General features: G+C 37.9%; 2 protein-coding genes across 3 annotated transcripts; both read left to right on the forward strand.

Moving 5' to 3' along the window:
* Positions 1 to 2750: 2750 nt before the first annotated feature.
* Positions 2751 to 7165, forward strand: LOC149008155 (RNI-like superfamily protein). 2 transcript variants are annotated; one of them, XM_089166436.1, is made up of 8 exons: positions 2751 to 3602; positions 4182 to 4307; positions 4642 to 4746; positions 4826 to 5219; positions 5291 to 5420; positions 5696 to 5990; positions 6083 to 6334; positions 6433 to 7165. In XM_089166436.1, the coding sequence occupies exons 1-8, from the start codon at positions 2958 to 2960 to the stop codon at positions 6481 to 6483; spliced, it is 1998 nt and encodes a 665-aa protein (XP_089022562.1). In that variant the 5' UTR covers positions 2751 to 2957; the 3' UTR covers positions 6484 to 7165. The 2 variants fall into 2 exon arrangements, with proteins under 2 accessions (XP_089022562.1, XP_089022563.1); XM_089166437.1 differs by having other exon boundaries at positions 6436 to 7164.
* Positions 7166 to 12678: 5513 nt separating this feature from the next.
* On the forward strand, positions 12679 to 15238 carry LOC149008156 (WRKY transcription factor WRKY24-like). The gene is given in 6 exon segments (XM_089166949.1): positions 12679 to 13152; positions 13240 to 13431; positions 13530 to 13556; positions 13558 to 14162; positions 14289 to 14450; positions 14658 to 15238. Coding segments are annotated over 6 exon segments (1743 nt in total). The 5' UTR covers positions 12679 to 12813; the 3' UTR covers positions 15076 to 15238.
* Positions 15239 to 15471: the final 233 nt, after the last annotated feature.

The following is a 15471-nucleotide window of genomic DNA, read 5'->3' on the forward strand; positions in this document are numbered from 1 at the left end:
TATCATACCCCCAAAACAAACTCCATTTTCTTTGAACTTTCAACATTTAGTTGGTATAACCGTATAAGAGAACAAATGCTGTTGGACTACAATTTTCATCTTTGCATATTTTTTATTATTTTTCGTACATTGGATATGTGAATTTTATATAAAATATCTCACCAAAATGACAAAATGACAAAATGACAAAATGACAAAAATACAAAAAGAATTTTATATAAAATAGTATTTTTATATAAAAAATGGAAATTTCATCCATGTTCATGTTTGATTAACATAAAACATCATCATCTATGAAAACGTGAGATCTTGAGTTATCTCCTTATACCCTTGACTTCTTGAGTTCATTCTAATGGGGGAATTTATTTTATTGCTTTGCTTTGGTTTTGGTAAAAGTTGTATGATTCTCATTCAATATTTAACCCTAAAATATGATTCGATATATACTGTTGTAAGGAAAATTCTAAATCAAATCTCTTTGAAAATCAAATAAGAACCTATCATGAATAATTCTAGATAGCCAAATCGCTGATACATCAACCAACCAACCGATTTTAGTCCGATTCTTAGAAAAGCCTACCTATGGGTTTAACCCTTCAACCCTAATCCCTCTTCGTCTTGATTAGGGTATGCCTTGGATACGATATGATATTAAAGAAAGGCATTTGCGTGGGGATAATTGTGGTCCCCTCACATCGCATGTTTAGGAAGGTGACCTGCATTTAGTTTATCTTGTAAGTACTTGGAGGTGGACCCCCTATTTGAATATATAGTATAGAGGTGTGAGAGTCTGGATCTTTTACCACAACAGTAAAAGATTGTATTCTCTTCACACTCCTTCATCACACAACTCGGACATAATTCTATTTTTAAGCATCTATGACTTATTTTATTAATACTCAAAAGTGGATCTCACTCCTAAATGTATGGTAAAAATATGTGTATGGGGATACAATACCCTCAAAGTATGAAGTCAAGAGTTTGACCAGGGGTGAAGTACCTTATATTTAAATCATATATAACAATCAAGGTTCGACATCTCGGTGAAATGTCACGTGTCACTAGCTATCAACACCAATGACACAGCAACATTTCACCAACACGTTGTGACTTTTGCGAGGGTGTCGATGAAAATTCAACCCCTAGTTTCAGGAGATATTTAGGATCGTTTTGGCTTGAATTTTGTTGTGTAGTCTAATTTGAAGCCAATAAACATACTAGGAGTATTATTTTAGCCTAAAATATCACTTAATCTAAAGTTTTTAATTGACACATGTTCGATTATATGTGGGCAAAACTGGAAGTTTGAAAAATTCATATAAACAAATGTAAACATGCAAAGAGTACGCAAGTACACAACTGGTGAAGAGAAGTACTGAAGTCTACAATTCATTATAAAATTATATTTAGTATGGCTCATGATTCACATTATGTTGCTAACGGACACGAGAGCCTATAGAGGTCTTACGTCACTTTGGCAAAAATCGAATGAAAATCACTGAAAAAATGAACAAAATTCTGCTAAATATCATGAATGTGATGATATATCGCCGACAAATTGACTTTTCAGCAATATATGAGCGATTACTGAAAAAGTCGACGCCAATCATCGTTTCGTGTCGCCTACCATCAACACAACGATCTATCACTGACACCTTTTACGTTAATAACAATTATCCCCTGACTGTACAATCAAGGTGAGTAAGCTTGCCTAGAAGAACTTCAATTCCAAAGAAGAAAACAAATTCTTCTACACCCAACTCCCAAACCGAACTTTAAAGGTGGCTTGGGTTCACAAAAGACCCAACGCTTCCATTTAGGAGGTCATCAACACACGTTGCATCGAGACACCTCCTGATAACAGTGGTCAAAGTTTATTTCCTATATTAATTATATAAAAGTTCCTCTGAGGATGTAGTCAAGGTGCGTCCAAACTGGCCAACCTCAGATAAAAAATAAAAAAATAAAAAAATCCTCTACACCCCATAGAGAGTGACACGTATGTCGATTTCCATGTTACCTAATGAATCTAATTCTAAATACAGATAATGATCACCCTGTTCGGCTATTCCCTTGGTCATTAAAGTATCATTAGTGCGGCATAATCCATTAAGCTAAAGTAAACCACACAAGCATCTTTTGAAGGTTAATGATAAGATATTATTTTCTTATTATTTAATTTATTGAAAATGAAAAAATAGAAAATGGGAAAGAGAATAGGGATATTTGACTTGCGTGCCAGATAGATATAGTAACTAGTGGTGATCGTACTGGTCTGCACTTGAATCCGTCCTTCCTCACATACTTCTACTTTTGTGGCTATGCGCCATCATCAGGTGTTCCCTCCCTCACATCCTTTCTCCACCAGATTCTCCAATCACCAGATGTAACATTTTCCTAACTCAGAAACAAAGTCGAGTGGGTCCCACTCCTTCTCATTCATTTTCCCTTTTCTCCCCTCGCCAACCAATCAAATAATTCGTCTCTCTCTCTCTCTCGATACTTTCTGTCCCAAACGTGACCGTAACACCCGTTCTACTCTCGTATCGTCCTTCTCCGTACCACTACTCGAAATGACTTTTCTCCACCCAACCGCCCCCAACGTTCTTCTTCAGTTCTTCTCATCAAACGAGTTTACAACGAAGGTTAAGATAGTAATTTCGATTACAGTACCCCACAGATCTGTAGATCCGGTTCTATTTCAGTTGAACGGTTATTCCTTTCTCCTCCATTATTTAGATAATCCCTTCTTCACCTCCTCAGTCATTCCCTTCCCTTCCCCCTTCCGTCTTCCATGGCTCATTTCCTCTTCTATTCTTCTCAAGATCCTTAGTTCGATTTATCTCTTTAAATCTCTCCTAGATCTTTTTCTATCACAAATCCAACAATAACAACAGCAATCTCTGCACAGAAATCAAATCTTCAAGAGTCGTCAACAAGAGCTGGATTTTGAGGCCATGAAATATCCGAAATATATGGAATGTCTAGACTTGAATCATTTTGATCTTCTCACTGAAGAAATCATCTTCGCTGTCCTCGACTTCCTTGACGAGAATCCTCTCGACAAGAAATCATTTTCTCTGGTTTGCAAATCGTTTTATGTTTCCGAGGCTCGACACAGGAAGACTTTGAAGCCTCTTCGTTCTGAGTTGCTCACCACAATCCTTGATCGTTATCCTTCCGTTTCGCGTCTTGATCTTACTCTTTGTCCTCGGATTACGGACAATTCGCTCATCGTTATCTCTTCTGTTTGTAAATCGACGTTGCGTTCTATTGATTTATCGAGATCTAAGTGTTTCACTCATGTTGGATTGTCTAATTTGGTTATCAATTGCTCGTCTTTGGTTGAGCTTGATCTGTCAAATGGTACTGAGCTCACGGATTCTGCTGCGGCGGCTATAGCGGAGGCCAGGAACTTGGAAAAGTTATGGTTGGTGAGGTGTAAATTGATTTCTGATTTGGGGATTGGATGTATTGCTGTTGGTTGTAAGAAGCTGAGGCTGCTCAGCTTGAAGTGGTGCTTAGGCGTTACTCATTTGGGTGTTGGTTTGCTTGCGATCAAATGCAAGGAGATCCGTAGTTTAGATCTCTCTTATGTTCCGGTAATTCATCTTCTTTTTTTCTATTTGCGTTCCAGTTTAATCTTATTGCCGTGAAGAAACTAAAAATTGCCATATTATCATCTCCTTAGCTTTATATGATGCGGTTTATGGACTAGATCTAATTTTGCAACTTTACGGATCAATTGATGCCATTTATGCTCATTGAGCAGAGAACCTTTTTTCTTCTCTACAAGTTGAATATTCCAATCCGTCGATACTTATATTTTCTGTAATAAGTACTTAACCGTAATGCCTGTTTCTTGCCCTCCCCATTTATAATTTCCTCCCTGTTCTATTCTAACTCGAGTTTTGCAGAATATGATCTTCTCTAGATTTTGTTTGTGGCTTAATAATGCAAGCAATTTTGAATCTGAAAGGCACTTTGAGTTGCAAGTTGCCCATAGAAATTTTTTATTTAATTCAGTTTCAGACCTGAGGATCTGCTTATGGATGTTGAAATTTGTAGAGGACTTAATCGGTTAACGATGGTTTTTTTTTTGTTTTTTCTTCTTTCTTCTGTTTTTTCTCCCTCTAAAGGAGCTTTTGTTGGTTAAATCATTGTACTGTCACATTGTGCAGATAACTAAGAAATGTCTTCCATCTATCCTGCAACTACAACACCTTGAAGAACTGGTGCTTACAGGATGCCTTGGTATTGACGATGGAGACTTGGCAACCCTTAAATGCGGGTGTGCGTCACTTCAGGTACATATGTTAGCAAATCTCTACTTTGTTGATTTCATTGGACATTTGATTATTTTGTGTTGTTTGAATTTTATTTTTAATTTTGTGCTATGATAAACAACGGAGATTGGTGCCTAGAGTATATTGTAGTCTCTTCTTGTTATTTTATACAATAGATGATGGATATATGCTTGCAATTATTGTTTAGTCTGTATGTTCGGTCATTAGTATACATGTACCCCTAACAACCTGGAGCTAGAAAGAAGTTTTGACTAAGAGAAAAGCTTTAGTCATTTATCTGCTTTTCCCTAATCGTTTGTGTTGATAGAAATTCCGTGTTTTCTGCTCTCAACAGACGCTCAATATGTCATGTTGTCAAAATGTGACGCATGAAGGTTTATTCTATCTAACAAATGGCGCTGGAAATCTACGGGAACTTATCTTAGCATACGGTTCTCCTGTAAGTGTGAATCTCATTTTGATTTCTCCTACTGACTAAATGGTGTCTCTCATGGAATCCTTGTTTTTCTTCTCTCCAGGTTACACTTGCTCTTGCTGGAACCTTGCAAAAGTTCTCAAAACTTCAGTCTATTAAATTAGATGGTTGTGTAGTCACTACTGATGGGTTAGTTGCCCTTGGAGATTCTTGTGTCTCACTTAGTGAATTGAGCTTAAGTAAGTGCTCAGGAGTGACCGATGAAGGTCTCTCCTCCATTCTGTCAAAACACAGAGAGTTGAGGAAGCTCGACATAACATGCTGCCGCAAGATAACTGATGCCTCTATTGCCAGCATCAAAACGTCATGCGCCTTTCTGACTTCCCTCAGGATGGAATCTTGTAGCCTTGTTTCAAAGGAAGCGTTCATCTCAATCGGACAATGTTGCCCATTCTTGGAAGAACTAGATGCAACTGATAACAGCATTGATGATGAAGGTTTGTATAGAACCTGATTTTTAGCTTCATAATTACTTAGTACAATTAATTCATGTAGTACAATTTTGCAGGTCTCAAGTCCATATCGAGATGCCCCAATCTCTCTAGTTTAAAAATAGGGATTTGCTTGAGTATAACAGATGAGGGACTTGCTTGTATTGGCATGTGCTGTCCAAAACTTAAAGAGCTCGATTTGTACAGGTATGTGGCCCCAAGATTTCAGGCTTAATCTTCATACTTTTGAATTTCCCGATGAAATTATGTAAGAAGAAAAAAGCTTAGAAAATTGGAAGAATTTACTATGTATTGTATTATTGGACACCTCTTTTGTACAATTATTGTCCCCCCCCCCCTCTCTTTTCAACAAAAGAAAAAAAGGAGGGGAAAAAAGAAGAAAAGGATTGCATTAGATTACCATGTATTGCTTCAAAACTTTGTGCGAAAACTAAATTCATGTAGTTTTTTTTTTGGTCCAGGTCCATGGGAATAAGTGATTCAGGCATTGCAGCAGTTGCTTCTGGCTGCTCTAAGCTGGAGATGATTAACATATCATATTGTAAAGATATAACTGATTGCTCTTTAAGATTATTGTCAAAATGCTCAAGACTAAATGCAATTGAAACCCGAGGATGTCTTCGCATTTCATCATTGGGTCTCTCAGCCATTGCTATGGGCTGTAAGCAACTGACCAGGCTAGACATAAAGAAGTGTTATAACATTGATGATTCTGGAATGCTTCCTCTGGCTCACTTCTCCCAAAATCTCAGAGTGGTAGCTCTCCTTTTGACTTTTCTGTTTTAATCACCCTGTTTTGGTACTATACTTTTAACAATTGAAACTTATAGACCATTATCTCTTGGCAGATAAACTTGTCATATTGTTCGGTAACTGACGTGGGGCTGTTAGCATTAGCCAGCATCAGCTGTCTGCAGAGCATGACCATCTTGCACCTGAAGGGTTTGACTGCAAATGGTTTAGCAGCAGCACTTTTAGCCTGTGGCGGGCTAACAAAAGTAAAGCTTCATGCATCCTTCAGACCCTGCCTATCCCAACCTCTTATTCAACACATTGAAGCTCGTGGCTGTGTTTTCCAATGGAGAGACAAACCCTTCCAGGTTAATGCTTCCTTCTCTATCAACCCCCCCCCCCCCCCAAACAAAGGTAGAATATTCTAGCTGGTACTGATTTGAGCTATATATGCATGTATTCTTAGCAGCATGAAGAAGATGCGAAGAGTTGGAAACTGCAGGCAGATTCGGTATGAGTTTTGACTTAACTAGATTAGGAAGGATCAACGATTCCTAAGTTCGTGTGCTGTATATACATTGTAGGGAAAAAGTTCCCTATGATATGCCTGTACTGCTTCCGTCCCACATGGGTTATTCTCCTCCTACCTTGATCACTGGGCCTCATGTGCCCATACCAACAATTTTGTGGTGTTGGAGGTTGCCCCCACACTCACGCCTTCACAACCACCTCCCAGATGCGGTATCTATTTGGGATTGTTCACATCATAACTGCAGATAGCTGGATACATTTTATATGATTAGGGTGGTCCATTCAACTTCTGGTTGTGCCATCTGAAGCATCTTTGAATAGATTATAGGAAGTAGGAGAGAACTGGTATTAATGTTATTTTAAATTGTATATCCTCAGATGCTGCATTTTCACCTTTTGATAGCACCTAAACTGGTGCTATTAATAGCAACTTAAATTCTTGTTATAGTTTGTTGTAGGGAATTGCTCTTAGCTTGTACTCTTTGCCAAATTGAGAAAACAAATGCAAAAATTCACATTAGCGTTCTATATTTACCTGATCCCCCCCCTCTCGTTTGGAGTTAATTCTTCTTCCATTCTCTTGATAAATTAAACTTTTACTTCTCTTATTGTTGTAGTTATTTAACATGTTCAGAATTACCCTTCGGTGTCTTGTTTTTTTCGCTAAATTTTCCTCTTCTTCCCCCCCCCCCCCCTCCTTCTCATCTCTGGTTCACCTCTTAATTTACTTCTTAAATCAATATGCCCTAGATCTTCTTCTCAAACAAACCAGTATGGAAAACTGCAAATTATGCTCCACACAGTTCCACCTGGTACTGAACCATCAACAAAAACTGGTGAGCCATTACAAGATCCAACCGATTATTGTCAACTGGTTGGAGCCTTAACAGTACTTGACCATTACCCAGCCAAACGTCTATGCAGTGAACCAAGTCTGCCAGTGTATGCACCAACTTACGAATGGACATTTTCAAGCTGTAAAATGTATATTAAGATAACGTCAAGCACTCCATCCGAGCCAGCATACAGATGAAACCTAGAACATTGACACTCATGGTTGCATATACAGATGTTGATTAGGCTGGTTGCCTTTCAACGGCTGGGTTTCGCATATATCTTGGAGCCAATTTTATATCCTAGATCCCAGAGAAGCAGCCAAGGAAGCAGAGGCAGAATACAAAGCACTGGCCATTGCCGTATTTGAATTATTGTGGCTCACGTGGATCTTAGAGGATCCTCAAGTCCTTGTTACCGAACCACTCAAAGTCCTATCTGCAACTCAAATGTGTGCACCAAATACATCATGCACGAACTCATTTCAGCACCAGCATAGAAGCAAATATTGTTCTTTTGTTTTTGTTTTCTGGTAAACGGATATTTAATTAGAAGAGGGGCAACAAAAAGCCAAGACATCCTGATTACAAACTTCAAGAAGCCAATGAATGGAGTTAGAACAAAAAGTCCTACTTGCTACGGAATGGGCCTGCCTAACAAGGGAATCCCACCTAGAAACATACTGAACCGACCAAGACAGTTCAAGAGCGAAAAGGTGCCGAATATCCTCCACCACCCGAAAAGCATCCAGCTCAAATGGAAAGAAGGGATCTTCAAAACAATGAAAGAGATTTTTAGAGTCACATTTGAAGATGGCGGTTTTGAGACCTTCTTTCTTTGCCCAGAGGATCGCTTCCCTGAGAGCCATAACCTCACTTGTGAGAATGGAGGAAACCGCCTTTCAATTATAAAATCCCAAAAAGGGAAAAGAAATTAAAGAGGAGAAAAAGGAGGGTGGGTGCTAGAGAGGGAGTTTAATCAGACAAAATAGATAAATTTTACACATTTGGTTACAACAATTAGTCTGATCCTTGAGGAATCAATCAGAGGCTTAAGGGGCAAAAATGAGACTTCAGAATTAACATCCTTAGTCTTGTAGATGATTTTTTCACAGAGTTGAACTTCTTTGAAATATAAATCTCACTCACTATTAAGCTCTAATTCACCAATTCATTTTGTAGCTCTATACATTATTCTCTTTTAGTCTTTTAGACCCCTAAACCTCTTGTTGCTCCTTTACTTCACCTCCATTTTGGAGTCGGAATCCTCTACCTGCAAGGATAGAGGAATGCATTCCTCAAACCCCGCCACCACATATTTAGAAATGGGATCACCACTAGTGCATCAGAGGTGTGTCATCCTCCTAAATGTACTGTAGAGAGGTGTGTGTGTGAGAAGCAGAGTCCTCTAGCCCAACAGGTATTGACTTTATTTGATCACTATATGTTTCCAAATTCAACCACAGTGATTGACATTATCAAACATTTCCCAATTTATATTACCACTAATTTGAAGCTTATTCTCCAAAGCGTTAATGCCAAACCACATCTAAAAAGGCCTTACTCCTTCTCCATGCAAAAGAAGGAATGTATCATTCCTCAATCGTCAACTCCTATTGAAGTATATGGGTGTTGGCTGACTCCACTTCCTGGCTTTGTCAAGATGAAATGTGAAGTTGAACTGCCCTTGTTTCTGGTCATCTAAAGGAGGCAATGACTTCCTTTTTAGGGACCCCAGTTGATCATATTGTTTTAACGACACGGCAAGCTTAGGAATGAATCTAATGGAGACTTAGGTCTATGTTGGAATACTTCTTTCCTTGCTGGTGAGAGAAGACAAAATGTGTTAGCAGAAACTGGAGAAGTATTCACCATCAAGTGAGGGCGTGTAGCTTGGGCATTTCTGAACCTGTGCTAGGAAAGACCATTTCAGTGCAAGTTGGTTTCTTTCACACAATTCTAGATTACTTGGTGATGCGTCCAAAAATTGCTAGCCCTCGGATTCCGTGAGGTTGACATGCAACATCAGGTTATAAGTAGGCTGACTCCGTAGTCGGGAAGCCACCTCCGAAGGCTAAGTTAGTAAGTGGGAACACCACAGAACTCTGGCTAGATGCAGAATTTGATTGAATAATGATAATGGAGGGAAAAGATTTAGATACCTCTATTTTGAGCCAACCTTTAGTTTATATAGGGTTTACCTTTGCTTTTCGACCATTGATTTTCTCCTCATCCTTCGGAGTCGGTTATGATTTTCTTGTATTTGCATATCCTGAATTTCACTAGAGCTCGTTTCTTCTCATAACCGTCGGATTCCTTATTCTTCACGTTACTTATCGGTTCACCCCTTGAACCAACCCGACCAGGATTATTGATCTGACTGTGGTCGAACCCGGTTCGGTATTATTTTATCCTTATCACTTAGAGTGAAAATGAATCCAAAAACCAAAACTTATTCTCTATTGTCATCCTTTTCTCGGGTCATAGATATGATGCTAGAATCTTTTGAATGTGCTTTTGGTATGGTGGTGGTAATCTTCTATATAGAAATGGTAAGTCCAATAATTGGTTTTGAATCTACGTCCCTCTACATTGTCTTCCCACATTTCCAAGGCTAAAAATAAAGGCTTTTGCTAGTTTTTAAGGGGTCTTGCTTGGTAAATGCGCAGCACCATCAAGCCACACATTTTGGACTGTCGAATTGAAATTTCGATCTCGACCGAGATTTTGGATCTAATGGTCCGAAATCTCAAAGGGTATATTAAACAGTCTTGTAAATTTGAAGAAGATTACACTGCGTCATTACTCATTTCAATTTGTGTTGATGTTGATACTCAACCATGTATTATTCACGATGATGCATCTTTTCTATTATTTTTTTTTTTTATATAGCATAATTCTATGTCTTGGAATAGAAGCACGTGAAAATATTAGATCCATACAAAATAAAAAATCACTTTTTTTCTGGTAAAAGTCATTTTCTTATTACGTTAGTAGATAGTGAGTTTCTTATGGTGAAATATAGTACTTAGAATACCCAAAAAGCTATGAAAAAAGGAAATACAAAAGATTAAGCAAAAAAATTTCTTTTATGAAGCATAAATATTAAAAAAAAAAAATCCCTTGATGTGATAACCAAATAAATTCTCAAAGTATATTGATGATCAAAAACTAACCTCCTTTCTTCTGATCACATATGGTACTGGAAAGGACTGAATTAACCACCCAAATTTGACTTAATTGTTTTAATAATTTAACTTTTTCTGGTGATAACTTTAATAATTTAATTCATCGAGTCATCATATTGTTAGGCAGGTTTGAATTCATACATTTTGAACTTTTCAAATGAGAGAGAAAGGAAATTAGGGAAGGACTAGCTTATGAAACCAATAAAAAGTCACTCACAAATTTAAGTCAACATGATATTAAAAAAAGCCCTTGAACAATATTAAAATATCTCTTACACAAAGATACCTACTGTGATGTATTATAAAAATCTTTATAATGATTTTGTTCCCATAATTCATTGAACAGAAGCAATCAAAGAAATATCTAAGTTACAAAATTTGGTAATCCATGTAGTTGGAAATAGGTTAGTCAAACTTTCCCGATAAAGAAACAATCTTCTGTGTCAGAGAGTTAGCTACACTGTTAGTCTCTCTTGGAACAAAAAAAAATTTGTAAGGTTTGACTGTTGATTTGGGACCAGACAAATATTTATGCAATACAAGAAATGTAGGGTATCCCTAATTTATCACAATTAATTTATCTTAACCCGTCTTAAGCATGAACAAGGCTAGGTTAGAACAACCTTAGGCTAGGGATCAAAGTCAAGCCAACGATGGATGTTTGACCTATTCCAACTTGGCTTAACCCAATCTACCAGACCATCACGTAAGCTATCTTTGGTAGAGGAAAGGTAGGAAATATAAAACCATGCTTTTCTTTTTAGTTTGGATCTCAATTAGCCTTAGAGTCGCAGTTTTAGAAAACCTGACCCAACTTAACCAAATTATAAGCCTAGTAAATATATGGTTTTCTTTGGTGTAAAAATTTGGGCACTAATTCAAAAAGAGGTTCAGTGAAATAAATATGTCTATGAAGATGCAGACTACCTACACTTGAATAAAAAGACCCTATGAAACTTTATTGTTCCAGGATTGGCTTTGGGCCTTTCCAATACAACTTATGTGGAGGGTGAAGAAGGCCTCCTTATGGGGGAGCTCAAGCCATTAGTGAGATACTACTTTGGAAAAAACTAGACTTATAATATTGTAGGATCTATGGGCCAAGGAACAATCTCACGTAGATCATTTCTATGAGGCGTGGGCCTCTAAAAAGTAACGGAGGCGGGCAAAAGTTTCCTTGTGCCGGTTGAATGAAAGGCTGAGAATAAATGAAGGAGAAAGAAATCATCATCGGATAGTATGTCCTATAGTAACCACCTATCCATGGATCTCTGTTTCTCCTTTTTTTTTTTTTTTTATTTTTTTTAATATAAAACATAAAAAAATGTAATTCTTATATATTTTTTTATAAATTCTGAGAAGGAGAGAGAGAAACCGATAAGATTAACCCCACATAAATTCTAGATTCTTATACAAATAAAAAATAAAAAAAGGTAAGTTCTAAGATGGATTAGGGACAGATTAAACATAAATTTTGGTAATTAACAAATTTAAATAGTATTTATTCGATCATTAAAGTTATCACATTAACTTTCTTGTCTCTTTTTGGTTAATCACATTAACACAATATATGCGGGGCCTACCACCCATGTGTTCGATGTAGGGAAGTCTATGGGATTTCCGTAGATGTTAAAGATGGGTCCTACATGATTAAATCAAACATTGTAACTGTCACTTCATTTCAGCCCTTCTGATTGAAATATAATCATCAAAATCAAGCCACGTGTCCTGTTCAAAAGAGGTCACGTGTAGTTGCAAGTGGCATGATACACGTGGCAATGACCCACAAACAAGGAACACAGAAAGACGAAAAGACAAATAAGAACAAACGAACCCGTTTGTCACGAAACAGCGCATTATTTTTTATTTCTAGTTCACTTGAAAAGTCTTCTTTGCCCTTCATGACTTTGGCCCCAAAAAGTCCAAGTCTTTTCACACGTGCCTTTACCTCTGTGTTCTTTCTTCTGCTGAAATTACTTGTTTACCCCTGGAAGTCTTTTAAACACCGAAAAATCTCGCCGCCTCTCTCAAATTGGTCAAACCCATCGCGTTTGACCAAGCATCTCTGATTAGTTTTTTCCACGGTCAAATCTCTTCCATGCCCTCTTCTCTCTCTCTCACCTTCTTAGAAGATGCTGGCAAGACATGAAAAGCTCTCTCTCTCTCTCTCTCTCTCTCTCTCTCTCGCTATTTCTCTTTCTCTCTCTATTCTTCTTCTTCATATCTAACCCACCAACCTTGTCTACTTTACTGCATTCATCTCTTCTTTCCCTGTTCTCCGTTTGAATACGTTTCATGGCTTCTCCTTTTGCAGGGAGTTTAGAGACATCATCACCAAATTCTCTTCCATTTTTTAACTTTTCATCCCAATTCATGACTACTAGCTTCTCTGATCTTCTTTCAGCTGATGATGATTCTGAAACCCTGAAACGAGAAAGAATCAACATGAGCCAGGGACTTTCAGATCGCATAGCTGATCGAAGTGGTGTTGGTGTACCCAAATTCAAGTCTTTGCCTCCTCCTTCACTTCCCCTCTCTCCTCCTGCTCCTTCTCCTTCTTCTTACTTTGCAATCCCACCTGGGTTAAGCCCTACAGAGCTCTTGGATTCACCTTTGCTTCTTTCCTCTTCAACTGTAAGTATTCATTCCTCCTTTATTGTTCTATTGATGGGTTTCTCTGGATTTTGTACTTACCCAATAATTTGTTTCTCATGGTTGCAGATTCTACCATCTCCAACAACAGGAACTTTTCCTGCCAATGGATTCAATTGGAAGAATAACTCTGTGAATTTCCAGCAAGGTGTGAAGCAGGAACAGACAAAGAACTTCAATTTCTCCTTTCAAACCCAGTCACGACCTGACATGTCTTCAGGATCGATGTTCCAGTCTTCTTCTGCAGCAACAGTTTCTTCGGTAAAGCTGATTCTCGTTGTTTTCTTCCCTTTTTGCTTGTTATGATTTAATTTTGGTCTCAAAGATTGATAATTTTTTCTGGGTTTCGACGATTACAGGCTGAAACCTTGAAAGGACAACAGCAACAACAACAACAACAAATCATGGAGTCAGCAGGAACCCAGCAAGCAGAGCGATTTGAACGCTTCTGTGAAATCAGAATACCAGCCAAATCAGAGCTTCTCTCCTGAGATTTCCTCGATCCAGACAAATACCCAAGGTAGTGGAACTTATCAATCTGATTACAATCAGTACCCACAGAACACCATGTCTGTTAGAGAACAGAGGAGATCGGAAGATGGGTATAATTGGAGAAAATATGGACAGAAACAGGTGAAAGGAAGTGAAAACCCAAGAAGTTATTATAAGTGCACTTACCCGAATTGTCCAACCAAGAAGAAATTGGAGAGGTCTTTAGATGGACACATTACTGAGATAGTTTATAAAGGAAACCACAACCATCCCAAGCCTCAATCCACAAGAAGGAATTCAGGTTCTTCTCAGTCAATTCAAGCTTCTGCAGTTCCATCATCAGAAATCCCTGATCAATCACTCACTACACATGGTGCTGCACAAACTGAGTCTGGTGCAACTCCAGATAATTCTTCAATCTCAATGGGAGATGATGATTTTGACCAGAGTAAATCAGGTGGAGATGAAAGGGATGAAGATGAACCTGAGGCTAAAAGATGGTAAGAAACTAACAATTTCTCTTTTTCTTTTTTCTTTTTAGCTTTAACATGTCTAACCTGATTGACCTATTTTGTTTGTGGAGAAATTCTGTGATGGGTCTGATGTTCTGATTGCTTTTTCTACAGGAAGAACTATAATGACCTTGAAGGCATGTCAGCTGCTGGGAGTAGAACAGTGAGAGAACCAAGGGTTGTGGTTCAAACCACAAGTGATATTGACATTCTTGATGATGGATACAGATGGAGGAAATATGGGCAGAAAGTTGTGAAGGGAAATCCTAACCCAAGGCAAGTTCTCTCCTTCCTTTCATGTCTACCTAAACTTTTAAAAAGACACTCACCTTTCAGGTTTTTGTTCTCTTATTCAAATGTAAAGCAGCTCAGACTTAGGTTTCTCTTTGTGTACATTTAAAGTGTTTGACTAAATGCCTATAAGAAAAAGCAAAACGACTTTCAAATATTTTCTCTGACTGGGTTTTCTACCTCAATCTGCAGGAGCTACTATAAGTGTACCTATCTGGGATGTCCAGTGAGGAAGCATGTAGAGCGAGCATCACATGACCACAGAGCAGTGATCACAACTTATGAAGGGAAGCACAATCATGATGTTCCTGCTGCTCGTGGCAGTGGTAGCCATTCACTCAATAGGCCCTTACCTGACCACAACAACAACAACAACAACCACATCAATTATAATGCAGTAACAGCTATAAGGCCTTTGCCCACTAGCAATGGCTACAGCCACAATTCTGCAAACCCTCTTCACAGTTTAAAAGTACCCAAATCAGAAGGAGAAGCTACCTTTAATCTAGACATGCTGCAAAACCAAAGTGGCTTTGGGTTCTCTGGGTTTGGAAATTCCATGATCTCCTACATGAACCCACCAGCAGAATACAGAGATTGTCTTCCTTAAGAGCCCAAGAAATCATCCAGAGATGAGATGTTCAATTCTCCATTCATTGCAGTTCTGAAGGAGCAGAGAAAACAAAGTTAGCAAGACAATTGAGATACTGATTTGTTTTGAGTAGTTAAAATTTGTTTTTCTGTATATTTATAGAAAACTTGCATGTTGTAAATCTGAAGATATTACACGGGAAGTTAGTCTCATTTGTTCATTTGTTTTGAGGTCAAGTTTAGACTTAGGAAATGCAAGGCCTCATTTTACATTTTGTACTACAAGTGATAAGAGGTTCAAAGTTCATATTTATACATATCTATATTCGTTTAGAATCTTTTATAAGATAGAATTTGGATTTCTTGCAAAGATAATTTATGTATTAAGATTTCATCTTATCTTCTTGTCGAATTT

The sequence above is a fragment of the Hakea prostrata genome, chromosome 8 (assembly GCF_041222555.1).
Source record: "Hakea prostrata isolate BN-2017 chromosome 8, UWA_Hpros_2, whole genome shotgun sequence".
In the NCBI taxonomy this organism is placed as follows: Eukaryota; Viridiplantae; Streptophyta; class Magnoliopsida; order Proteales; family Proteaceae; genus Hakea; species Hakea prostrata.

Bases quoted from the DNA above. Each gene is read 5' to 3' on its own strand.
- LOC149008155 (XM_089166436.1), top strand. From the start codon at position 2,958: ATGAAATATCCGAAATATATGGAATGTCTAGACTTGAATCATTTTGAT. The intron at 3,603-4,181 runs GTAATTCATCTT...CACATTGTGCAG, and splicing joins TAGATCTCTCTTATGTTCCG to ATAACTAAGAAATGTCTTCC. The intron at 6,335-6,432 runs GTTAATGCTTCC...ATGTATTCTTAG, and splicing joins GGAGAGACAAACCCTTCCAG to CAGCATGAAGAAGATGCGAA.